The 26,102-nt window shown below is 42.2% G+C and overlaps 1 protein-coding gene across 3 annotated transcripts in view; it reads right to left on the bottom strand.

Annotated features, from left to right (window-relative positions):
- Window positions 1-1,908: 1,908 nt before the first annotated feature.
- Window positions 1,909-26,102, bottom strand: part of RNF2 (ring finger protein 2) — a 48,858-nt gene continuing 24,664 nt past the window's right edge. The window contains exons 1-7 of one of the 3 annotated variants that reach the window (XM_080407613.1): window positions 25,635-26,088; window positions 9,431-9,519; window positions 8,896-9,056; window positions 7,540-7,755; window positions 6,431-6,703; window positions 5,130-5,301; window positions 1,909-4,149 (exon numbers count right to left, since the gene is read on the bottom strand). In XM_080407613.1, the coding sequence (XP_080263739.1) occupies window positions 4,048-4,149; window positions 5,130-5,301; window positions 6,431-6,703; window positions 7,540-7,755; window positions 8,896-9,056; window positions 9,431-9,517 (1,011 nt within the window). In that variant the 5' untranslated portion in view covers window positions 9,518-9,519; window positions 25,635-26,088 and the 3' untranslated portion in view covers window positions 1,909-4,047. Of the gene's footprint in view, window positions 4,150-5,129; window positions 5,302-6,430; window positions 6,704-7,539; window positions 7,756-8,895; window positions 9,057-9,430; window positions 9,520-12,982; window positions 25,615-25,634; window positions 26,089-26,102 lie in introns of those variants that run through there. The other 2 variants (XM_080407614.1, XM_080407615.1) reach the window with 2 other exon arrangements.

The following is a 26,102-nucleotide window of genomic DNA, read 5'->3' as shown; positions in this document are numbered from 1 at the left end:
TGAAGCCTGTTATGGGAAATATTTTCAATTACTTTTACAGCTCCTCCCAAGTAACAGAAGGTACTGTGCAGCTTTTCCAAGTCAAAGCAACTATTCCTTGGTGGTTGTAGCAGAGCAGGAGGAGCAGAGAAAGCAAAGTTCGGGCTTGGCCATACAATTCTGATTCTTCTGTCAGATGGGCAGGAGCTGTTACAATCTGGGACAGGGAGTTTTGCCTGGTTTAAGTGGCCAGCAGGCAGAGTGTTTTGTTACTCAGGCCTATGAGAATTCTTCTGTTCAATTAGTTGTCTCAGTTACCCATCAGGTAGGGTCAGCCCTGCATTAATGAGTTAACAGAACAGTAGCATTGGTTCAAGGCTGTTGTTTAAGGGCTTCTCCTTGTTATTTCTTGATTCTATTAGACGGTATGACTACTACATTGTTCTCATGCTGCATGGAAATGGGGTTTGGGGAGCACAGCAGTCTGCTTGGCTGCATCTCAAAACAAGTCACTAACAGCACAGCAGTGCAGAGCACTCTGTGCCCAGCAGCATGACCCAAAGCTGTTGTGATCAGCAATCCATATTGCCATGGTTGGCTGTTAAGAAGTAAATACAGGAGAAGAAAAATCAGAATAATGCAGGTGTTGGTGGCCGAGGTTCCTGCTGATTCTCTTGAAATTCTTAGAGCTGGCTGATGTTGTAGCACTGAGCTTGAGCTGATACTTGGCATAGTACTTTGCCATGCATGCTGTGCCACCATCACTAATGACAAACCCTCAGCATGCCACAAATCTTTGTTGCACCGAGGTGTTAACTGCAAGTGGCTTGTGCTCAACAGAAAATCAGAACTGAGTAAATGCTGGAACCATTAGGGTACTGAAATCAGTGTTAGGTTATCAGCTGACCAGCATGCTGGAAGACAAACGCCAGAGAATGATGGAAAATGAAGTTTTGGGATATGATCTAGTTACCGGTATGGGTAGTACAGTGGCACCTCTGATGCTTTTTAGCTGAGGAACACGTTTACCTACCCGCTGCATACAGCACTGAGCCACTGCCTGTGAGCGCTCTGGGTGTCTTCTGTTTAGCTGTGATCGAGGCAAGCTTTCTAAGAGAGTTAAAGCTGTTCAGAGGAGGCTCTGAAGATCAGTGTCAGCACAGCGAGCAGCAGGAGTACAGGCAGAGAGGAACCTCCTGCAATCAGAGATGGCTTACGTTCAGTACGTCTCAAGAAACCCTATGCTTACTGTACACAAGCATTGCCTCTTAACTCAAGGTGCATCCTTCTGGTTAAAAGTTGTAGTAGCTGTAGAAATAAAACAAGGAAAGGAACAGAACATGACTTTTTTTAATAAAGTACCTTAGCCCGAGTGATTTGTTAGTTACCCTACACTGTTTTCTGCTGAAGCTGCTTAACAAGTTCAAGGCAGCCAGAGTTGCTGGGGTTAACCCGAGTGCTGTGAACCCCCTTGACGCTGCTGCTCGGGCTACAGGCTCCCACTGGCACACCAGCACCTATGACTGGAAGAGCCGCCGTCTTCTCTGCGCCTCTGTCTCATTCAAAGCATGTGATGCCCAGGGGAGTTCAGTCATTTTCAAGGGACTTTTAACAGTGCTCCGGCCAGACGCCTTGCATCCACGCTGGTGGAGGTCAGCTGTGCCTGCTCGCCCGCCCTTCTGGCCACCACAACCACAGCAGCATTAGCAAACAAAAGCTGTCCAAAGGGCTTGCTTTATGAACTGTAAGAGGAAGCAACACTGGAAGTTCCAACAGGTTGTTGATAACATTTTTGCTTTTATTGTCAATTTGAGAATGAGTTAGTTGGCTACTAGAGCTATTAGGCTAACCCATACCTAACGTAGCATGGCTTTAAAAGGTGGAAGAGTAAAGTCATTTTGAAAATAAAATAGTTTATAGCACTAAGAGTCACAGTGCAATCAATGGTTTAATCAAACAACTACATTATATATATATAATATTTAAAGAACATAAATATTCAGTAAATTCACTACAACATGAAAATAAAAGCTTCACATTCTCCCACTCTTTTTAAAGAACTGGGGACAAAGTGACAGACAGCTCCTAGACAGACTGCTCAGCTTCACAAACACCTCTCTTGCTTAAGGGACTGGACATTACCTTAGCTATCACAATGGGAAGGTATGCTGCAACTAATCTAGAAGTTTCCCCATAAATTTTAAAGCATTTATAATCCCCCACCCCCCAGATTATACTTAGTGGACATGCACTACTAGTCTATACAATGCAACATTTCACCAGAAAGTCATGAATAACGCATGTCATTGAAAGCTGCCCCCTCGGCATTCTGGGGCCTGGAAACTGCCATTTCATGTCACACACAAAAAAGTTTCCAGTAAAAGGAAATTATAAAAGTCACTCGAAGAAGCCTGTGCAGTTTTCACATTGGGATAAAGCTGATCTGAAACATCAGTTGGAATGGACACATTTTTACAAGTGCTAAGCTTGAAAGACAGAAGTGATGGAAGGGCATTTCCCTCCCCAGAGAATCCCCAAGCATCTGAATACTTACGTACCACATGCCAAAACCAGTCTTAACTACAGGCAAGACAAAGAAGGAGCACAACCGTACGGTTTAAAGTGTATTCCCACCTATCATAGCAACTTTTCCTGCTAGCTTCAGGTGCAAATGGGTGAAGGCTTCATCAGCAAGTCTTACAGCAAAGGGAATCTCATGGTGGCGTCACTTCCCTTAGGACACAATGCCAATAGGTAAAGCAACCCCCAGTAAGTGACAGCAAGGTCCAGAGCAAGGGAAGAGGAATTTAACATGCAAATAAAGAGTAGCTACTGGACTTTTACACAACAGCCTACTGCCAAGTTTTTTAAAACTTGAACCTAAATTTAAGACACTAAATGGTAAACTTTGTCAAGTACTAAAATCTTCCAAAGTGCTAAGCCACATTTGTTAAAGCTACGGGGGGGGGAAAAAAAAAAAAAAAAAAAGGAAAAAAAAAAGAAAAGAAAACAGAAACCTAAAATCTTTGAGCAGCTTACAGTTGAAGTCCTCCCTACTCAAACTGAAGCCCAGGTAAGTTCACAGCTGGGGTAGCAGAAATTCCACAAAGCAAAGCATTTCAATGTTGCATTAAGTCTGTGTGCTGGAATTTTGGGGATTTGCTTAAAAAAAAAAAAAAAAAAAAAGAAGTTTTCAGGACAGTTCTTTAGAGAACATTCCAATACATTCACAATGCAAATTTGTTATTCTAGGGAGCAGAGAACTTCCAAGAGATCATCTTCAATGAAGCCTGCGAGGACAGGGTAACACTGCAACAGGGCCAGACGGGAAACTGCAGAATGCATCAAGATTGGTGTGTTCGACACAGGGAGGAGTTACAGGGTTAGGTTGTTGGGAGTTTTCTCGACTGAAATATTTGTTAAAAAGCAAACCAATCTCATAAATCACCTTGCACTGAAGTGTTAAGCCCAGTAAACGGCAAGGTTTTAAAAGTGTCCGCTTTCTCACTACAGCTCTCTTCACAAGAAAATTATTAATACATCTTTTCTAGGGAATCGGATTACCTCTCTAGCTGCAAGACTATCAGAAATCAATTCTCTACCAATCTTTTATATGGATAACCATTAGCAAATTACAACATTTAACACATTCCTTGGCATATGTTACTATTGAATAGACTTACTCAGCCATCCAATGCTCAATACTTCACAGAGGCTACTATAACTGTGTCAAATGTATTAGAAATCCAGATTTACCTGGACAAAATTAAGACATTCCAAACCGGAACACTCGTTCAGTTATCATGCATTAGGAACAAAAAAGCATGTCAAACACTGGAATGCACTGGAGAAGGTCATTTAGTCTCCTAGGGAAAAACCAAAAGCCCAAACCAAAGACTAAATTAAATACAACCCAGAATACTGTCTAATCATATTAATAAGTATACTGAGAGAGCCTGAAGGCATCATGTGTATTGTCCATGAAGATAATGGTGGTGCCTTCTTTTTAATATTAAAGAAGTCATAGCTATAAAAAGAGTTAGTCCCATCTCGGTTTTCCACCACAGCTTATTTATGTTCCTTTGTTGGTGCATAGTACAGTTCCATGGGTTTGTTCACTTTCCAGTACTTCTCACTGACCAGTTCCAAGGAAAATGACCCATTTAATACCTAGAAGAGAACACCAAAACAGAAATGAAGTAACCGATGGCTTGCACGGGTAGTGCTGTAGAAACAGACTACGTAAATCGGAGAAACGTGCTGAACTTGGAGAAGTCGCCAATAATGTGGCACAAGTTACTAGCTAGCCACTTGGCACCAAAACCCCACAACGCAAGCGATTCTGAACTGCTGATCTCACTAAAACAGCACCAAAACACACTTCTGCAAAGTGAGTATTAGTTGCAAATAAAGTAAACTTCAGTTTTCCTCCTTCCGCTCTCTCTACAGAGGGAGTAGTAGTGTATTTACACCAAAAGCATCTCTGCTTCTAAGGGACAATCTGTAGTCGTGTTTGAAAGCTGTTGAAACAGACTTTTACTGCAAAACATTTGCCCGTCTCTTTAACCAGAAGACTTTTGTTCAGATAAACGCCCAAGCCAAGAGCAGGCTCAGAGTTCAATTTCACTGTGATGCTGCCTTGCTGTTTTATCTGTGTATTCTGAAGTCAGCAACCAAGAGGAGGGATTCTTCCGTTAAGTGTACTCACAGCTGATACACAGTAGAATACTGGAAGCCTACACAGACGTGGAGAAACGCCACCTAACAGTAGACGCTTCCTGGTGCTACAGCTATCTGCTTTTGAAACAAGAGCCTCAGATGAAGTAGTATTTTTCCTCTTCCATTTTAACTGTAAAACAATGGCATGAGTCAGCTAGTAGTTGCTGGCATCCCTGGATTTTCCCCCCCCCAAGTAATTTATTTCCCTCCTTTTCTACTAACCAAACTTTTGCTGTATAAGTTTTCCTAAAAAGCAATTGCTCTGCTTCTAAATAAACAACATGGTGTTTTGAATTCTACACCTAAAACATGGTGTTATGAATTGTACACCTAAGCCAACTCAGGAGAAGTCCAACTGAGTGGATTTTAATGGAACCTGTGTCAAAGATGGCTGATGCTCAGTTTTACTCTCGGTTAAAAGTTCTACTTACAGTGAACTGCCCATTGGCGGTAGCAATGTAAATGGTGTACTGCTTCTCACTGGCTGTGTCAAGGTTCATCTGGTTTGATTCTCCTTTGCTACGAAGCTCTTCCAAAGCCAGTCTCACAGCTAGGTACTTGGACAAGTGATCAACGGTGGCATTGCCTGAGGTCTTGATGTACCTGTGGCAACAACCACAAAGATAATCAGACGTCTGAGTTGCAGGTATGGGAAAAAGACATGTGGAACACCCCCAGATATTAAGCATCAAGCGTGAAAAGGCCTTTGAAGACAGTTCACAAACAGTGTTAATTGCTTTCACCCAAGACACGCAAGCAACTTTGCAAACTGTATTGTTCCAAAGTGCCCATACATATTTTTGACACTTCTCCCACAGGCCTTCCTGCTCTTTGTAGAGAGCGGACAGCACTACACTGTCATCTGCTCAAAATCAAAAAACCTGTAACATGTTGCCAAGGGGTTTGAGAACTACTCATGACTGCTGAAATCTTCCAAGCACAGATACAGTCTGAAGTGCCTGGACAGAAAACCATAAGGGGCAAGCTACGAACATGACACACCGCACCTCTGCTCCCCGTTACTTTTCCTTATTGCCTCACCAACCATTCTCACTTCAATTATTCATGCAAGAATTAAAGGCTGGCAAATGCTGCAGAGGCCTCTCCCAGAAGCTTAGCCTTCCTTTTGCCTTTCATAAACCCCCCCAGAACTCCCCTGCAATTCCAAACCAAAAAAGAAAAGCTGGCTGAAGCGTATAATGTATTTCTAAACACTACAGAGAGATGTCTCATTAGGAGAGAGCACCAGGAAGAGACCTGAGGAAACTCCTTGAGACTGCTCATTGCTGTAATCCAAAATCTGCAGTCTGTGCTTGGACTGGATCATGAAAAAAATGCCAGGAAAAGCTTCCAGCGTAGAAATCCCACTGACACAAAGCTCTGAAAACTGCTGACACTTACACAAGGTTGGTTTATTCCCAAAGAATCTTAGAAAAGGGACTGATATTATACCATCATCCTAGCACCTGCTGTGAACTGCAACACTACAAAACCCTTAAAAACTATCTTTATTGTGATCAAAGGCTTAAAACAGATTGTTGCTGTATTTTGGGTAATAGTTGAGCCGTACCATCTACCTGACTTGGAGCAGAAAGAGGGAAAGAGTGCATATGGTTAAACATGATGTGGTATGACTAAAGTAAATTGAATCTAAAAAGCCCCAAGAAGCGATAGAAAACAAAAGCACCAAAAATAACTGCAGAATAGATGAAGAGGAATAGGAGACATTTACCTCGTCTGTGCGCTGTCATCATTCTCCATGAGGGTTGGATGAGGCCTGAAAACTAATTCAATTTCACTAGCACCATCCATTACGGGGTCTATTGCCACAGTTGCGTTGTTATTGTCCAGTTCTAGCCCAGAATCATCTGATGTTTTGGTCCTCTTATTACTAGGCCCTGCTTCCTGATTGCTGTGTGTTGAGGCATTGCTACAGTGGGAACTGTCACCGTTATCTTCCGCCCCACTGCCATTCTCAATCTGTTGTTTCTTGCCCCTCTGTAACCTGGTCAGAAACAGGTACAAATAAACACTAATCTGCACTCAGAGTTCACCCAACACAGGCCCACAGGCTCATACAACTCCTCCCTCTCCCGGTCCCCACCAAGCCAGGAGTCAGGCATATGCACACACAAGCACTAAATGTTTCTTCAGAGATATTTAAGGTTTAAAAAAGACCATAATTTGTTCTTTCTTGTGAAAATATACTCACAGACAAAACTATGGATTTTTCCTATCCCTCAAACACCTTTTAAACATGTTGTAAGAAAATTTTTAACTTCATACAGTTATTTTTCAGGCAACTTCAGACCATTACGTTGATCTAAATAAACATGAATCCACAGGTGATTAAAAATATAAATCACACCATGATTCAGCATGACATGAAGTTTGGGGCTTCTTTCCCAGACGGCTCTCTTAGGTTTAAATGCATCCCCTGGATTTCACTACTGTGTAAAAACCATATATATTCCAGCCTTGTGAATTAAGTCACAACTAAACCTAAGCTCTGGTATTAAGTGCATTTATTTACATGTAAAGGTAATATGCTTGTACAGGATTCATTATATTACAGTTTATTTTTGAAGAAGTGATAGCTATAATTTGGTAAAGCTAGGCTGAAATGTCTACGTCAGGCTGCCACAGAAGTGGCAGGGAGCAATACAAAGGTTTCTATTAGTAGAAAAAAGGTTAAAAATTATTTTGCCCAAGGTTACAAATTAGTTTGGCAGACTTCAGAGCAGAGGAATATCAAGCTATACAGGGAGGGAGGACAGACAGTGTATTTTTAGTGTTAAGGCAAACAAGGTTACCTGTGGACAAGTGACATGGATTACGTACCTGTTCATGGCCTGAATCTTTAATCCCTCCTCAATGCTGTGACTTAAAGCTTGCTGGTTATTGTGCTTGCTGATTCTTGCTAGCACTCTCTCCTGATGAGCTTCATATTCATCTCGGCTTGGATAAATTTTACTGATGAGAGCATCAAAATTTGGATCTGGTCTCAGTGATCGTTTTGAAACTAGTTTTTTACGACATGTGGGACATTCTTTGTTGCTGGACATGAACAAGAAGGAAGAAAACAATACTAACTCTCCTGCAATAACAAAAGCCTGCCCTAATGCTGCAATTCATAGTCAAAGTGCTCACTAAAACTTGATATTTACAGTAAATCTGGAATGGGGCCGTCTATCTTTTGACAGATCAGGTAGTTACAGATATTTAAACAGAAACCCCAAACATGTGTCTAGTTTTTAGATATATGTATCTAAACTGTATTTAGACCAAAGAGTTCAAAAGTTCCACTCTGCAAACTGCTCCTTCCCTTAACCGTCTGGCTGGATTTTCACCAAGAAAAAAATGCATGTCTAGTGCAAATTATATTAAGGCATAGTCTTTCTAACACACAGAGGATAAAACAAAGATTAAGGAACTATTCTATAGTTCAAGTACTAACTACTGGGAAAACTAAAAAGCCTTGTCCTTCCTACCATTTTGTTCTCGTTTAACTAAAACATCAGATTCACCCAATTTTTTTGCTGTAAGAGGAAGAGGCCTCCGTAGCTGAAACACTGATGTCTACTGCTGATGGTTTTCTTGTTTCCCTCTAATGTATTCTTGTTAATTACTCATCAGAATTTACACAGGCACAGCAAATTAAGTGTGACCTCTGACCACAGGTAATTGCCATTATCAGAAATAGATAACTGCAGAATTCTATAGCTTTTGGGAAATATGGACCTGTAACTGAAGAATACAAGAAAAAATATTTGTCCTTTAGCATAGGCTGTTTTGGTAGTGAAGCTTGAAAGCAGAACTACTGCTGAAGGGCCACACAATTTGACATTTATTATTAGGAAAAGGCAAGACTAATTTTTGTAAGTAATGTAGGTGGTGGGGTTTTTTTGCTTTTACTGGATCTTAAAAAAAAAAAAAAAATAGGAAAAAAAAGAAAAAAGAGGTTTTCAACTCCTTGCAAGAAACCAAGTTATGGGATGATTTTTCATGAGGAAAAAGCCAGATCTGGATCTGCCACAGCTGGCTGAACACACAAGAGTGAAATACAGAAGATGTGCAGAAACTTGCAGTGCACAGGCAAGGAACTGCTCCCCATCAGTACCCAGGACTTCAAGGATTTTCTCAATCACATTTTCATCTCAAGTGAAACCCCTTTTCCCTGTAATAATATTTACATACCCACTCCTGAGGGCTGTAATGATGCAGTCAGCACAGAAGCGATGCAAACATTCTTTTGTCGTCATGGTGTTTTTTAACATATCCAAACAAATGGGACACATCAGTTCACTGTGCAGGCTCCTGGGCGACACCACTATTTCCAAGCCATCGGTGATTGCTTCCTAGTGTAAAACAACGTAAAAATTCTTTAATGGAATTTAGTAACTTCCTCACAAAGATTGCATGTTGTACTATTCTTTTAAAGAGAAACATAGTCAAAAGACAAACCCAGACACATATATAACTACGTAAAGCACACATACCCATACTGCTAAAGAAAGGGAAAAAGAAGAAAAGATGAAACTTTTTTTTAACATTATGGGAGAGGTTTTGGTTTGGAAAGACTTTTTTTTTTTCTTTTATACATTCTATCATTTAGAATAGGCATTTAACACTAGTCCTAAAGGAAAAAGAAAATCTTAAACATCAAGCTTCACATTCTACAGAGTATAAAAGAAAGCCCTGCCATAAAGGCCAGCTCTCAAGCACGTATTACCTGAGGTGTTCTTTGTAATTCGTACAAACTGAGCTCCCATGTTTTGCTTAAAGGTTGCGTCCCGTTTGTCTGCACGGCTTGAGACATGGCTGGGAAGAAAAAGAGAAACAAGTTGCAGAGTCCCATACATCTGGGGGCAGGAGCCAGCTCCCCTCCCAGGCAGGCTCCTCCGGCCAGCAGGGAGCCCCCAGGTCTACACAGACATAGCAGTCTCTGTGCCAACAAAGCAGAAGTACAGGGGGAACACTTGTTCATCCAAGTACCAGGCTCCACTGTATGCCATGCGGATAACTCCATGCCCAGCACCCCTCCAGAAAAATTAAGGCAGTCAGTCAGCCATGAACACTTTGTGAAAATCAATTAAGGTTGTTAAACAAAAGTGACATAGAACTGAAGGCCATAAAACTTTGGCTGTGTGATGTGAAAGCTGCAAATGCCACCTGATGCGGAAAACATCCATAAAACATCCACTTACAAACGTGCATATGGGTCAAGTACAGTCTACTTCCTAACCAAGTGGAAGGTCCAAATTGTACACACACACAGAAAACCAGCTAAACATGTTCACTGGAAGCTCACTATAATGCCTTTCTTTTTCCTCCTGAAAATGCATCGCTAGGGGTTAGCAAAAGTTAAGAGAACGCTGGAAGATTGTTGCTGGGTCATTTCAACCAAGAGGTTCAGTTTTTCTGTGAGTCCTGCTGGGCTTCAGCAGATGTGCACCTGATTTGCAATGACTTGGGGGACAAAGTCAGAAGTTTTTAAGTTTCAGAAACCCAAATCATACACACATTACTAGGGGTTTCTCCATTTTCTTTTTTTTTTTTTTTAAATCAGTAGTGGTAGACAGGCATTCCTGGAAATGGACAGAGCTAGAACTAACCGCATCAACAGATGACTGATACACTCCACAACCACTGCTGCAGAATTTGCTTACAGTCAAAGGCACACATCACCTTTTCATTAAAAAAAAACACACACACACACACACACACAAAAAACAACACAGAGAAACCATCATGCTTTCCCATCCAAATTCTGGGATTATCATATGAGATGAGGCAAAACGACCACACATGGTCACCATTGATGTGAAAGAAAGTTGGGTCAAAATGATAGAAGAAAATGATGTTTCTGAACAGAAAATGTTTTCTCACTGGGGAAGAAGGGCCAATCTTCCCCATCTCTCAAAAACTACCTGCGTTAAGAAGAAGGAAAATTTATCCCAGACTGGGGTATGTTTAAAAAAATGAATGAAACCATCTAAGAGGCAAGATTGCAGTTACAGACATTTCTACTAGGTAGGAAAAGCAGAAGCACTTTCTTCCTTTTTTATCACTTTCATTTTTTTAAATCTAGGTTTGTATTTCAGACCCTTGAAATCAGCAGCCAAATGCAGATCCTATTGCCATCTATCAGATACATTATAATCCAGTTTTTGATTCATCAAGTTCTACATGAAAGGGTCAACCTCTCCGGAGAACAAGGTTACTTTATAAGCTTTAATTAATTGTGGAGGGAAAAGCAAGAGAAGCAGTGCAGCAAAGATTATTATATCTACTTTCACCCAAGCACAGAAATTAGTTTTCTTACTTTACCAAAAAAAGTGGTGGTGGTGGTGGAAGCCTGACATAAAGTAGCCACATCCACTATTACGTCTAATAAGTAATAAGCATCTGAAGAGGCATCAAAAGAAATAATTAGGAGATGACAGACTGTCAACTCCAATTTTTACTATATAAATATTGTGCCCTAAAAATACAGTTTACTTGTGACAAGAGACATGTTTCTCTGTGTGGATCAGGAAAGTAAGATGTCCAGTTAGGACCTCACCTCCCCATGAAGAGTGACATGCCACCACAACCCTGCTGCAGGCTGCCAGCTCCCAGTCTGGCCAAGTATTGCACTGTCCTGTCAGAATTCCAGGTATTTCATTTAAATTATTCAGAGGTATGAATTTAATGATGGTGTTAAGTGACACATCTCAGCAGAGAAGCAATGCTGAGAAGCGTACTAGTGACAAAGAAAGGAAATAGTATTTCTCTGTGTTCTAATCTCCCCTATCATTTAAGGTAATTCTGGGAAGTCAAGTCCTCCAGGGTGAGGACTTTTGTTATGCGTTGGTGCCACTGGGTTGTTCTGACAGAGACCCAACATTATTATTCTGTGTCTGCACTGGATACTACTCTTGAGTGCTTTTAAAGCTGACACATTTAACTATCATTTCAGCTACTGGAAGAAACTCACACAGCTGCTAATCATTCACACCCTTCCCCAAAAATCTGCTGAAGCATTCAGTCAGATTGCAGCAGATTAAGACAACTAAATCCCAGTAAATCCAGCCTCTCTTAAAAGAGAACCCGGCTCCCAACATGATGCAACTCCATCACAGTAAAGAGCCCATCAAAGCGGCCCCAGGTAAAGAGATCATCGCAAGCACAAGCAGTATCTTGCCCAAACTTGCACACTTACACCTGCTGACACAGAACAGCAGCTCTCCAGATGCCAGACTGTCAGCAAACCTATTAATCTGGAGAACAAGTGTCTTAACACTATCATTTATTTTGCAACCTTCCCTACAGGCCTGAGGCTACACTGCAGAAGACAGGGTACAAGTGTCATGATAAATAATTGACCATCTTTATTTTAATGGCTTCTAATCCAAGATGCTGAGTGCTTTATTCTCACCCTAAGGTCTGCAGTGATAGCAGTCTCAGATTTTAAGAGAAAAAATACTGGCCTTAAAGCTAGCGGAAAGCTGGAGAGATCCACAGAGTGCGCTTTATCACTAGCAAACACCTCCTCTGCCCCTGGTATGTGTGAAGTCAAAATCTGAGGAACGCTGGAAACATGGTCAATTCAAACCTACTGAAACATATTAATACATATTCAACATTTCAGATCTTTTCCACTTTATAAACAAAGACAATGGGACCTCTTCATAGGTTACATGTGCCAGCATTAGGAGCAATGTGAAGTCAGATACCCCTGTGAGCCTTTCATCATAAAGTTTTTGCAAAAAACTTCAACATATCATGACTTTATACTTTCTATCATTTTTTTACCTTTATGCCTTGTTTATACCCTCTGGATATAAAAGGAAAGCAACCAGTCAAATGATGACAGGGCGGTATGAAGGGGAGAAGCCACATTCCTGCAGGTAGATCAAACATCTTTCTCCCAGAGCCACTAACAAGTACTAGTTGTTGTGAATTATGCTATAGCCAGAGGGCTACTCCTGTCAGCCATTAAAAAAAAAAAAAAACAAAACAACCCCCCCCCCTAACCAACAGGGACACCTGCAGTCCTTCAGACCAACTCGGTCCTCAAGCACAGTAAAACTCCAGCACAAACTTTGTAATTACAGAGTGCGCCCATCTGTCATTATCAAAGCAAGAGCCACCTGATATAACCAGAAGAACATATGACAAATCTGAGAACCAGAGACGTTATGAATCTCTTCAGGTTTGATTCCTTGTCATTCCCCAGTTCCAAAAAGCATACAAAAAGAGGGAAACAAGCTAACATTTAGCATTTAGTCATAAAACTTACCTAGTTGCTTTGTGTCTTTTACAGAAGAAAACCAAAAGATTAAACAGGGAGATGGCTGAAGGTTATCAGAACACGTAGAATTTTATTCCTTTGTACCCAGGATGTTTCTCAGTTCTCCACATTGCCAGAGCATCAAAACCAAAAGAAAACAAGATACACCTGTGCTGTTCTTAAAGCGCTTCGGAAACTTTTGATCGACTTTTAGAAAACCAAACTTTATCCCCAAGTTGAATAGCTCCCTAACTAGAGCTGTGAGATGAGTCTGCCGGCTTCAGTAAAAAGCATCGCATCACTTCATTTGAAAGCCTTGCTATTTAAGCCTGATTTCCTTGGAAAACAGGGCTTATGCAATCTCGTTCTTTGTGCTCATCCATCTGTAGACTATTTTCCAAAACAAATTTGAAGACAAACGGCTGGGGCCTAAAAACATTACAACAAAATAAGTCTTGTTCCTGGAGAACAGGCAGACAGTTATAGGAAAAAAATCGCACTATGAAGGACTCCATCAGAAAAGGCCCCTCTCTGACCTCCTGCCTGCTTAGTGACCGGGGAATTTATGCTGGAGCGTCCTTCCAGCATGCTTAGAGCAAAACTCCAGCAGAGCAACATCCACACTTGTCACACACCACATCCACTTTACAAGCTCTTATAACTGAAAGACACTTATTTGCTCAAATGTAGCTGTGAGTCACAGTAGACTGGGTATTTGGGTATCCCATTCCTGAAACGATCCAGTAAAAATAAAATCCAACTGGCAGCAAATACACCTCGGAACAGTCAAGCGCTGCAGGCAGGCAGGCTGTACTGGCTACAAAGCAAAAGAGAAGCTCAGCAGCCGCACCACTGCTCCTGCGCTGCCCTACTTTACCCTTTCAGAGATGTACCACCCTTAGATTCACCAATGTATCACTCCTTAATCTTATTTCTCAAAATTTGTCATTTGTGAAAATTCAAGATTTCCTTAGCTCTAGCTTGGAACTTAACTTGATAGCGGTTCTGCTTTAACAAGGGAGCAGGGGACTTTCTACTGGACACCAGAGATCCCACACAACCGGAGTTATTCTCCAAAACGCTTTGCAGTGCCTACTGTAGCCCAGGCAATGGCTAAAGCGCAACTGCATGTGTGGTTGTGTCAGAATACCTTGAGATCACAGAAACGGTGGAATAGTACCAAGCAGCTGGAACAGCTAACCCACAAACACAGCTCAGGTGTGGCTACAGCCATACCAGCTGCCTTTTAACTCACACTCGCCTACTGATCTCCAATACTTTCATGAAAAAACACTTTTGAGGGAAAAAAATTGCACCAGGCTCTTTAAAAAAAAATAATACACACATTTCTACACAGTATTAAATCCTTAGAAAGTGATTTTTGTTCGAAGTTTTAAAGGTAAATATTTAGACTTAAAACAGTAAGAGAGTTAGGCTTCTATTTGGTATGCCAAGTTCAACAGCACCTTCAACCATTCCCATTTTTTTTTCCAAAGGATTAGTTCTTGTAAAAACAGGTATCATAGTGCAGTTACTTGGAAGCTTAACAGGATTAGAGTTTTACGTTTTACTCTCTCTGATATTGTGACTAGCATTAAGGACAAATTGCGTATTTTGACAAAGTATTCAATTCAGTCATTCATTTCAATTTGTTCAGTTAAAGCACTCTGATTTTTTTTTTTCTGCTTTTACTTTCTGCCTAAGAGCTCAATTTGGGAAAAAAAAAACCCAACCGACCAACAAACCCCATACAGTTCTGAATAGACAGACACTATTTGAAGGGATTAATCTTCACTGCAGTTCACTAGCAGCTCAGATTACAACTGGATGTTAAGCAATCTAGGACAACTAGTACTAGATTACAATCTAGTACTTTTAGTATTCACTCTTTTCTGAAGTTATTTTTTTCTTCCCTAGATGTCAAAATCCCTGGGAGACAGCCGAATCAGGTTCTGGCCTGGAGCTCATTTTGTTCCCAGCTCTGAAATTAACTGGTCGATGATCCTGAACAAGTATGTCACCGCGTTTGTCCATGCCTCCCCTTCCTCTCCTGCCTGTTGACTCGTATCGTCAGCACTCCTCAAACAGCCTCTTTGCAAGTTTATATTGCGCTCACTACAATTACATACTGATCTCAAAAGGGGATAAACTTGAGAGAGGAATGTCTTGCTCAAGTGTTTTTAGTTCATTAGCTATCAGTCCTTGTCCTCCCAATATCAAGTTCAATGTCACAACATCCCTTACTGGGAAGATCTTCACTTCTTTCTATTTGCAAGTTGAATCCAATATTACGTTTGCCATGTGTACAATCATCTTCTGACACAATCAGTCATGATCTACGCTAGCAACAAATTCAAGCTCATTGATTCACGTTCAGAGTTGCAATCAAAACACAGTGCCTCTGTAGTGCAGCTCATCTCCAACATGGAAGGCTCAAGTTGTCAGTCCTGAAGACAGCTAAGAGATAAGATATGGTTTGGTATCCATCATTATCTCTTACAGTCATTAAAGCCCATTTAAAATCTTTAGGAGCTTGTGCTGTAGACTCATACCATGAGCCAGACATAAAGCAACAAGTACCTACCAAAACCAAAAATGAGAACCTATTTGCCATGACAAAAGGCACATGGACAGAGTAAGCATTGATCAGTACAATTCACACAAGAAACTAATTCTGTACTGGAAGCATAAAGCTACAGCAAAACACTCACTAATAAAAAGTCTCTCCAGACAGGTTGTGGGATGTCCACGCTCGGAGACAGGCACACTCCACTGGATGTGGCCATGAACAACCTGATTTAATTGGCCCTGCTTTTACCAGGAAGTTGTATTAGATGATCTCTGGAGGTCTCTTCCAACCCCAGTTATTCTAATTATGGGTTTATCTCATGATCGGAAACATTTTTACTTAGTTTTGCTGTATAGAAAGTGAAACAGCCAAGAAAAGCCGATGGCAACTAACAGTAATCAACCAATAAACCACTGCCATAATAAAAAGCTGAAGAAACCTGAACATGACCTTCTACTCCACACACCTTTTACAATCTGTGTGGCTGACTATGACCACACAAACATCCTCCTTACGCCCAAAAGAAACATCAGAAGGGACTACAGTGACCACTAGCTTTATACAAAGTAGAACCCATTTGTTTGAACTGTGTGAAAACAGCAACAACAGAATTAGAACTTCAGATACCTAGTATGTTATAGAAAATATCCATCAGGTCTGCCTAAATTGGGAGTTTCTTCTGTAAACACATGATATAACCGCATATTTAAGAAACAGAACATTTTCCTTCGATATCTTCTAAGAACTTGTGGAACCAGCAGTAAAATTCACAACTAGGTATTTTTGTATAAATTGGAAAATTAACAAATAAGCCCCAAAACACTACATGTTTTTTGAGAATCCACTTTCTCTCTCCTGTACCCACATTTAAATAGACCAACAGCAAGCAAAAATGCTTTGGGTTTAGACGACCTACTGAAAAGTGGGTCTCTTGTGAGCTGAAGGGATCTGCCCAAATTTAACATCTGTAGCTGTTAGAATAGAGCTGTAACTGGTGATGGATTAGTCAATCTGCAAACTTATGAGGGTCAGATACAGATTACAAAATAAATGTTATCAAGGCAATAGTTTCAGTTACTATCACAGAACACCTAGAAGTACATTCATGGGCTAATTTCAAAATTATTACCAAACACTGTCAGTTAATGCTCTGCAGTACTGCCAGTGAACTCCTTTGTAAATGCCTACTACATTTAAATATGAAGGGTTAGCTACACTTACACAAAGCCAATGTTTAAAATACTTTTGTACACACTAACTAGAAGTCTATCATCTGCAAAGCACAATCAAAGCCAATTAAAAGACTATTAAAGACGCCAAATTAATAGAAGCTATGAAGCTGAAACTTCAAACAGCAATTACATGCTCCAGAAGTCAAATCTGATAACAGATAAAAAATATTCACACCATGCTTTCCACCCTTACAATATATCAGCTTGCAAACAAACATGTCCTTGGACTGTATTTGTGAGACAGAAACACTGAACTAGAGAAAAAACAAACAAACAAAAAAACAACAAAAAAAATAACCCCAACAAACAAACAAGGAGCAAGAAACCTTGCTCGAGCTTGTTGTTACATGCTCCATGAAAGACACAAAATCAGCACACCAGCAGCTCCAGGGGCAACAGTGTTGCTGAGAAATAAGAATCAGACTCTTCACAGGGCATCACCCTCGGATCCTGAACTGGGCTTTGACGGTGCGTGTTTAAAACCACCCGCATCATTACAACCCTAATCACAACCTTCACTCCCCCCCCCCAAATCCTCACAAATGCCAGCACAGTCCTCCTCCAGCTCCTTCCCAAACGCCCCAAGGAAAGGCAATGTCACCCTTCTGTCCCCCTGCAACCACCCAAAGCCTCCCAGGCGCTGCAGGAAGCCTCCGCTCCTCCATGTCCCTCCAAACCTACTGCAAAAGCAAAACTCATGTCAACCCAGACAGAAACCCATCTGCCTCCACCGCAGACTCAGCTGCTGCCCTTACACTTTTCCCTGGACAACTGCACAAGGGTACAAAGACCACATTTTCCACTGTGTGAAGAAGGCAGGCATTATAGCCATTAGCCATAGGCACTCATATAGTTAATCCTCTGTCTTTTTTCCCTAGATCTGTTCTGAAGGGGTTCGGTATTTCATTCTTACAGAGCAAACCTGGAAACCTGGTTTTGAGCTAAAAAAATAAACAGAAACTAAGTCTGAGTAAAAATGTATGAAAATAAAGAATGGCTGGGACTAGCCTGAGGCTACGTTACTGTAAATAATAATGTGTATTAATGCAGGCCATATGACTGTGGTGCATGTTACGGTCGATGTTTAATGTGATTAAACAACCTAAAGCAGGACTACCCTTTCACTACTTTAAGTCATTCCAATTTCAGTTACACTTGAAGGATAGCACCATGCACACTGAGAAATCAACACAATGTGATAACCATTCTGACAATCCCATTTTAACAATGTTTGCTTCTGGTTCTCTGCCATCCTATTTTCCTACTTTATTTACAGAACCATAGAATAGTTTGGGTTGGAAGGGAAATTAAAGATCATCTAGCTCCAACACCCCTGCCATGGGCAGGGACAAAAGTAAACGAAGAGATTAACATTCAAATGTTTTGATCTATTATATCAATATAGCCCCACTATGGCTGAGAAAACAATTTAACTATAATAAAACCAGAACTATTTGTACATACATGAATGCCAGATGTTCCCCACACTCAAGGTTGTGCCAAGTTCTACATTTAAAATACAAATACAGCCTGTTCTGTACGAAAAAATAACATATTCTCCTTTTCTTAGTAGTATTGTGTCACCAGAATGCGTATTACAAGTTTCAAGTATGCATTTCTACAGGCTGCTTGGAAGCATATGATCTTTAAGACTGTTTGTCAGATTCTCTCATTTTCCACTTAAAACTGAGTCTAGATTTCTAAAAGTGTGAAGCTTACTGAAATCCACTGTAAAGGTCACCCTAGAAAGATCAATATTTTTTCCTGTTATCCCATTACTTTCAATAACAAAGCTTTTCATCTGGAAGGGACGTGACTACATGAGAAGTTATTTGATGGCACTCAGCACTGGAAGTACATGAGAATTAGGGAAACTGCATTTATTCCCGAAGCAAATATTATAAAGCTCTGCATTTTCAGATGGTCAAACTGAAAAATCCAATTTTTGTCAGTCTATGAACAGCAGTTAGTAAAGAGAGACAACCTCATTTCTGCCCTAGAGCACTACCAGGTGTGGGGGGCGTGTAGGCTGCAAAATTAATTCAAGACCACAACCTCAAAAATGTCCCAAAGCAGCCAATAAAACTGAGGAATGCAAAGAAATCTGAGGCATCGGCGCAGTTCAACTGCCTCAACAGTCGGTAACGCTACAGACATTTTCCCAACATGACTGTCCCTCTCAATCACACTGGTTCTGAGTTTTTCATTTTCTTGACAACTAGTCCCGAACTCCCCATTTTCCCACAACCTGCCCCATAAGCTTAACCAGCATTTCTCTTCAACACACACAAAAACCCCAACCCTCTCTCGAATATGAAGTAACGACACCTAATGCTGTGACTATCAAACATCCAGTAGGCTACCAGACAGATGACATCCGACAGAGGGGAAAGAAAATAACACTGGCATTTCTGAAACCCACTAGCTTTTGCTAGCACATAGTCTTTTACAGTTTCTTCACTGTATTTATTTTCCTCAAGAAGAAAGCTTTTGCCTGGTGCCTTAAGACATAGGATCTTTTTATGCGGTTAATTGCCATTCACAATTTACTGGACCTGAAATGAATTGATCCAGGGAGTATGGCAGCATTTCCAATCTGGCCGTCAAGCTGCTCATCCTGGCCTTTAGAAACCTTTGTGCTGTGGCCTCATGCAAACCATCTGCTATACATATGTACATCTATGGAACAATTTAATGAATCTAATGTTAATACAAGTGACCGAAGAGGGAAAATCCTCCCATTTTAGAAGTTAAGAGCATTAAGGAATTGAAAAAAAACCCTACCAAATTAAACTTCTGATCATACTCAAGTGTGTTTAATCACAGTGTTAAGAACAGTCATGTATTGGATGTAACAATAGTAATTGATTTTAAATTGGTGCTTCTCTGTATATTTATAGCAGTGAAGTGTAACAGCATATCAGCACTGTATGTTCAAGTACATTGCTCTTACGTAGTTGATGCTCAAATCTGAGTTTATTCTATACGAGTTCTATATTCCATGCAATGAGCATCAATAGCCTTTTCACACTGCCTCCTGGATCGCTCCATTACTGTCAGTAATCTCAGTCCTTAGCGTTCAACATCTTATTTACGGTTTTGTATCATACCCTCCTGGGCATCTCTTCAGCTACAAAAACTGGAATACATAAAATTATCATACTGTTGCCAAAGAACTCCCTCTATATCATGTTAGCTGCCTCCAGGTAGTCCGGAATTCATCCACCTCCCTCTAGCTGTCATACCTACAAATGCTCAAACTCATCACATTTCAAAACCAGGCTATTTATAAATCAAAAAGCTTAGGTTGTGGGGTTTTTTTAATCTCAGAGGGATTAAGTAGAAAACTCTTCAGTTTTTGGTAACACCAAAAAAAAAAAAAAAAGCAAACATTGCCCACTGTTCTAATGCAACAGGTAGTAAGATTATTTTAATTATTAAAGCTAAAAAATCCTGGTACTTACCCTTTCACACCATCTATACCTCGTGAAAAGTGAGTGCTAAAATACGATAAAACATTAATGCCTTCTGCCAGCAGCCAAAACGAATCTGTTACAGGAACAGTACCTTTTCACTCTTGATGTGGGTTAATAGATCAGGCAAGCACTTGACCTCAAACGTGCCAAAGACCTGCACCAACAATTCACATGAAAAGGAAAACAGCTATCACCAAGCCATAATTTAGCCCTGTGAAGTAACAATATTAAGCAGAACTCTGACACTCTGACAGAGTGAGCGCAATTGCTATTTTCTCTGTTAGTTGTTAAATTTTATGCAGTGTTTCTCGTTTTATGAAGCATGCTACTTATACTGTGTGTATAAGTGAGTTTTAAAAAATGAAGTTCTTAAGCTCTTTCAACCTTAGATTTCAGAATTAATAACCAACTGTGAAGGAGAAAAGCAAAAATGCCTTTCTAAAACCCTGCCTAAAATTCATTTCAGTGCTGTATCAGATCAGAGCAGGAAGGATAAAGGATTAAAAACTTTTGGGAGCAAACAAAAGTAAACCTTCAAACACCAGAAAAGTTGAATCTGTCACAGCAACTAAATACATACAAACAGGCCAGGAATGATACACGTTGCCTTAGGATATTCTTAATCAAACAATATTTGTTTTTCCTTTTTAAAATTCATTCTCTAGTAGCATGTTTATAGTGCACTGGACCTCACAGTACGCAGTAAAAGACTGCATTTACACGGGTGTGACTGTATCAGAACACCATGTACCCTGCTATTGTGCAGCGCACCCCCTCCCCACAGAATTATGCTTGGGAACCAGTGCTTTTGTTTCTACAGTACTTTCTTACCCTCACAGCACTTCTGGCACATTTTTCGAGGCTAGCCAATTCCTTGCCCTCTCCCTGAAGTAACAGCTGCTGAAAGCAAGAATTGACCACTCCAATCAACAAGCTTAAATTTGATCACTTCAGTAACCCTGTTGTTAACCTTTCAGTTTGCCATACATTTTAATAGAAATCCTATGAAAGTACTTGCACTACAATTCAAATGATCTTTCCCATGCCCACAAATGCCATTAACAGTTCAGCAGCAAAGGTTAGGTCTCTGGAAGACAGGTCTTCTACTTTTAGTTTTTACACTGCAAATGTGGAGAAACGCAGTCCTTGACTGGTGACTGCTGGCAGAAATCACTTCTACAGCTACAGTTACACCAAGGGAAAAACCAAACCAAACCAAACAAAAAAACCAAAAAACAACAACCCACAGCTGTTTTTTGCCTGACAGCTCAACCTGCTTTTGGTGGTGATAATGAAACACACTGATTCAATTTCACCTTCAGGACTTTGCAGTTTTAATACAACACAGTGCTCACTCAGATCAAAAACAACAAAACCAAACTCCTGCCAGAGGTAAGTGTAGTCAAGGCTTCCAGGTTCCCTCCTGGCAGCTGTGGTGTTAGGCACCACCAACATCAAAAACCTGTACTTTGACTGCAAACACGAAGATAACTTTACCACGATGTTAACAAACAGGAGCTACAGAACGGATACATTACTTCCATATTTAATCTGTTAGAATACTCTTCAGGGCTGCACCTCCTGCTCCCTGCCCTGCGGTGGCTCTTCCCACCCACAGATGCCCCTCCTGAGCCCAGCTTGCCAAGACAGTCTAAAACTGAAGGCACATAGAAATGATCACAATAGACCCTGAACCGCAATGCTTGAGGAGCCAGCACAGATCTGCTTTCACTTCCATCGGGAACCCAACGTGTGTTTGTTATTTTGCATTCCACCAGCAGAAAACATAAAAGCCTGCTCATCAGCTTCTTGGACTACTGCTTTGGCTGCTTTGTTACAGTGCTACAGGATCCAAGATGCTCCTAAACAAATTTTAGGAAACATTGTAGAAGCTCAAGCCAAATATACTGCAATTCGGGTATACTGCTCTCCCCGGGCTACTGGGATCACGTCAAGTGAGCCACTTCATTATCCTTCTCTTCAGCATACAACATACTTACTATCCATCACATTTATTAATATAAATGGCAGTAAGCAGTAATATTTTCATGAGTTTATATTGTGGGAGAAATTCTGAGAACGTCAGATCAAGATATATGTTTGGTCTTCAGTTTTTCCAGAGGTATGTTAAATAGTCACAAAAATTTCTCACCTAGTTATCACAGTGAAGCTAGCTAGCCACAACCAATAGTGATGTCATTTTTTATTCTCTTAATGAGAACAAAAGATGGCTTGGTTATTAATAAACAGAAAATAAACTCCCCCGCAACACCTGTAGAGACAAAAAGAAAGACTCAAGTCATCTTATGTATGATTGACTTAATAGCTATTATGTCCTGGTTTCAGGACATAAACATATAGAAACAAAATTGTTAATTTGGCAGCCAGACAGCTTTCATCTAAAGCTGGGTGACAGCTAAGAATAAATTGTGTTTTAAGAACTCTCTCAAATAAAACTGTACATTTTGTAAACAGTACTACAGGAGCAGTACTTACGCAGTTTAAACCCAGTAATCATACAAAATTGTTTAATGTTATCCCCGAGTAGTGAAGAGTAAAGAATGGATTAGGTTTTTAATTAGTTAGCTGAATACTACTGCTAACTCCCAGCTGTTTGCAAGAAAGCTCCACATCCAGAAGCGGGGAGCAGGCAGACAGGGATAATTCCTAAAGTATTTCTCCACTGCAACAAGTCTAAACAGCTCCATAATACTGAACGCTGCTCATTCCTCAGAAAATTAAGAATTTAAGGTCAGCTTCAAAGGCCAGTTATTTTCATCAACAAGCAGAACCAAGCTGGGGCTCAACAACATCCCTTCTCCAATCTCTCTCCTTCCTGCATCATTAATAAACTGATCTCCTCAGTAAAAAATAGGTAAAGGGTATTTAGGCAAAAAAAAAAAAAGAAGTGGAAGGAATCCCTTTACTCTGATACTTCATACATGTTCTTTGAACTGGTGCTTCAGTAAGAGCAGACCCAGTGCTCCTTTTAAAAAAAAATACAACTGAGCAGTTGCAAACTTACGTCTCATTTTTTGAAACTCCTTTTTCCCCCACCTTCCCCTTGCCCCTGCATTGCATTCTTTTTGTCAAGCAAGGGAAAAAGAAACATTCAAAGCTGAAGAAATTCACAATCCCAACATCTATTTCCCATATAAGACTGATGCCTTTCCTATAAGCACCAATCATATTTCTATTTAACAATAACACAGCCCTGAAAATGTCAGAATTCTGCTCTCATCAACCAAGATGCCCAACCAAGTCTTTATACTCAACATACATCGTTCTTAAAACACAGCGTCATTGATAAAGGGAGACCCATGCAATTTATTTCACTAGCACTCGTGTACTATTTCAACTAAGACACGACAGGCAGTGCTTTTCTTGGCAGCTACAGCAGGGCTGGTGCTTCAAAGCTTGGAAGCAAAAGGTCAAAATTTTAGCCACTGAAGAAGTTAAACTCCTCCAATGCAAAATCTGTGTCTCGCTATTATTATGAAGTTGAATGCAGAAATAAGGTATTTATTAAACACTGTAAATACAATTCACAGGGTCAATGAGGTCTAAAGATGTTTTAAACTTGTCATCACTGAAGTGTATTGTAACGGCGCCAGATCCAGCCACAAAGCTTGCTGCCTGACACTGCAGCTCATGCTAACATCTGTCCAGTGAAAATTCCTCCCATCTCCAAACTGACAAAGCTAATCCTTCAAACAAGTGTATCTTTTAATGCAAAACACACTGCTTATCGATATCCACTGCTTTCAAAGTGAGCGCCCCTGTCTTAGCTGACAAGTTGAATGCCAGCTCTGAGCTTGACATGATGTATTAAAAAGTCAAATTATCTCATTACAGAAGTTTTTAATGAAAACACAGATGAATACAAATGAGAGTACCTCTGCAGGGAACTCCTATGACAAATTGAGTCTTTGTCACTGAATGACTGGCATATTTGATTAAAGAATTTTCCCCAAGCAAAAATAATTACCCCTGCACACCAGTCACATTTTTTTTTTCAAATGCAAGCAGTTTCCTTTAATCCTTAAAAGCCTGTGTGCAATGCATAGTTATTACAGAGAGCTACAACCACTTCCAAACAGGACTGGATTACAATTTATCATACTGGAAATCACTAGCTGTCCTCTGGATTTCTATGGATTTAGGCACTTGATCCAATTATTTTTCCATAGAAGACGGTCTGACAAACAGCTTAACAAAAATCCCAAGAAGCAGAATGTTGCTCAGTGTTCATTTCATATACAGAATATGCCATGGGGCGGGTCCCAGGAAGGCAAAGGATTTTGAAGAGCTAGCTACCACAGAGTATGAAAGTTGGCAAGAAACAGGTGCTAAATTCACATCAGAAGGAGTGAGAGCGAGTGTGAAGGGATGAGACACATCGACAGCTCCCGACACAGTGTTTTTCTCCACCTGATGCCCTGCTGGAAGCGATGACATTTTCACAAGAGCAGCCAGGTCGTTCCCAGTACCAGTTTACCAGCATCACGCCTTGCGAACACTGTTCAGCACAGTGATGCACACGGGCTTTAAGAGAAACAAAAGACTGGGAACGCAGAGCAATAAATCACACCAAATACTGTATTTTAGTCAGCGGCAATTTACAGAAACGAGAATAACGGCTCGTGATTCTCTTCTGCGGCTCTCCCTTCCCAAGTAAGGCTCTGGGCAATGCCTCGCTCCCCGGGCTGGCGTTAGGTATGCGGCTGTGACAGGCAGCTGTGCATGGTACCTCTCCCTGCAGCTTCCAGCGCGTGCATGTGCACATACTGCCCCCTCCCACATATATATATCTATATATACATACATATATTCCCGCACCGCCGGGTCTGGCGGCCACACGCCGGCCCCCGGGGAGGGCTGAGGCTGCGGGGCTCCCCGCGGCCCTGCAGCGCCGCCGAAGACGCCGGGTTGGGGGGCAGCAGAAGGGGTCGGAGCTCGTCCCAGGGCCCCGCCGCAGCCCCCCAGCCCCCTGCATGCGTGGCCGGCAGGCGGGGGGCGAGCGGCCCCGGCCCGGACCCGCCGGGGGGCTCCGAGCGAGCGCAGCCGCCACACGCCGGGGCGGGAAGCGCACCCACCTGCGCGGCCACTGCCCGGGCGGCGGAGCCCGACGGCGGCTGCTCCCGGGCAGCACCCCAAACCCGGGGGGCAGCCCGCTGCGGGACACCCCCGCCCCGCCATAACAACCACCTCACGGAGGCGCAGCCCCTCCTCCGCCTCCCCCGCGCCAGGGTCGGGCACCGCTGCCGGCACCAGACACCCCTCCGGGGCAGCCTGCCGCAGCCGGCGGCTCCGCACCCTCCCCTGCCCCGCTAGGGGGACAGACCCAGCGGCAGCGACCGCGACCGCCCCGGCCCCGCGCTCACCGCCCGCCGGGCTCCCGCCTCAGGCCGCCGCGCCGGGCTACGCCGCTGCCTCCCGTCGCCCTCTCTTGCCGGCGGTGCAGCCGCAGCCCCAGCAGCACAATATGGCGAGCGGCAGGCTCCGCAATGGAGCTCGGGAAATAGAGGGGAGTTACATATTCATGGCCGGGGCTGGGCAGGGGGAGCGCGGATGGGGCTACCGAGACCGGGCCGCCCAGCGCCCTCCTCCCGCTCCCTCCCCGCCGGGGCGCGGCGGCGGCTGGGGGCCGCTCGCTCCTGTTCCCGCCTCCCCGCACCGCCGCCGCGGCCCCCTGCTCCCCGCCGCCGGGCAGCGCCCGGCCCGCGCTCCCGCTCCCCTTCCTCGGCGCCGGCGCCGGGCGATGCGGCACCGAGCCCGGCGGGGCTGCCCGCCGCCGCCCTCCCCCTCAGCCCGCGGCCCCTCTCCGTTCACGGCCCCCGCCGGGGCTAAGC

Source organism: Falco punctatus, assembly GCF_963210335.1.
Source record: "Falco punctatus genome assembly, chromosome: 11".
NCBI lineage: Eukaryota > Metazoa > Chordata > Aves > Falconiformes > Falconidae > Falco > Falco punctatus.
Note: the sequence above shows the minus strand (reverse complement) of the source record. Positions and strands in the feature narration are given on the sequence as shown.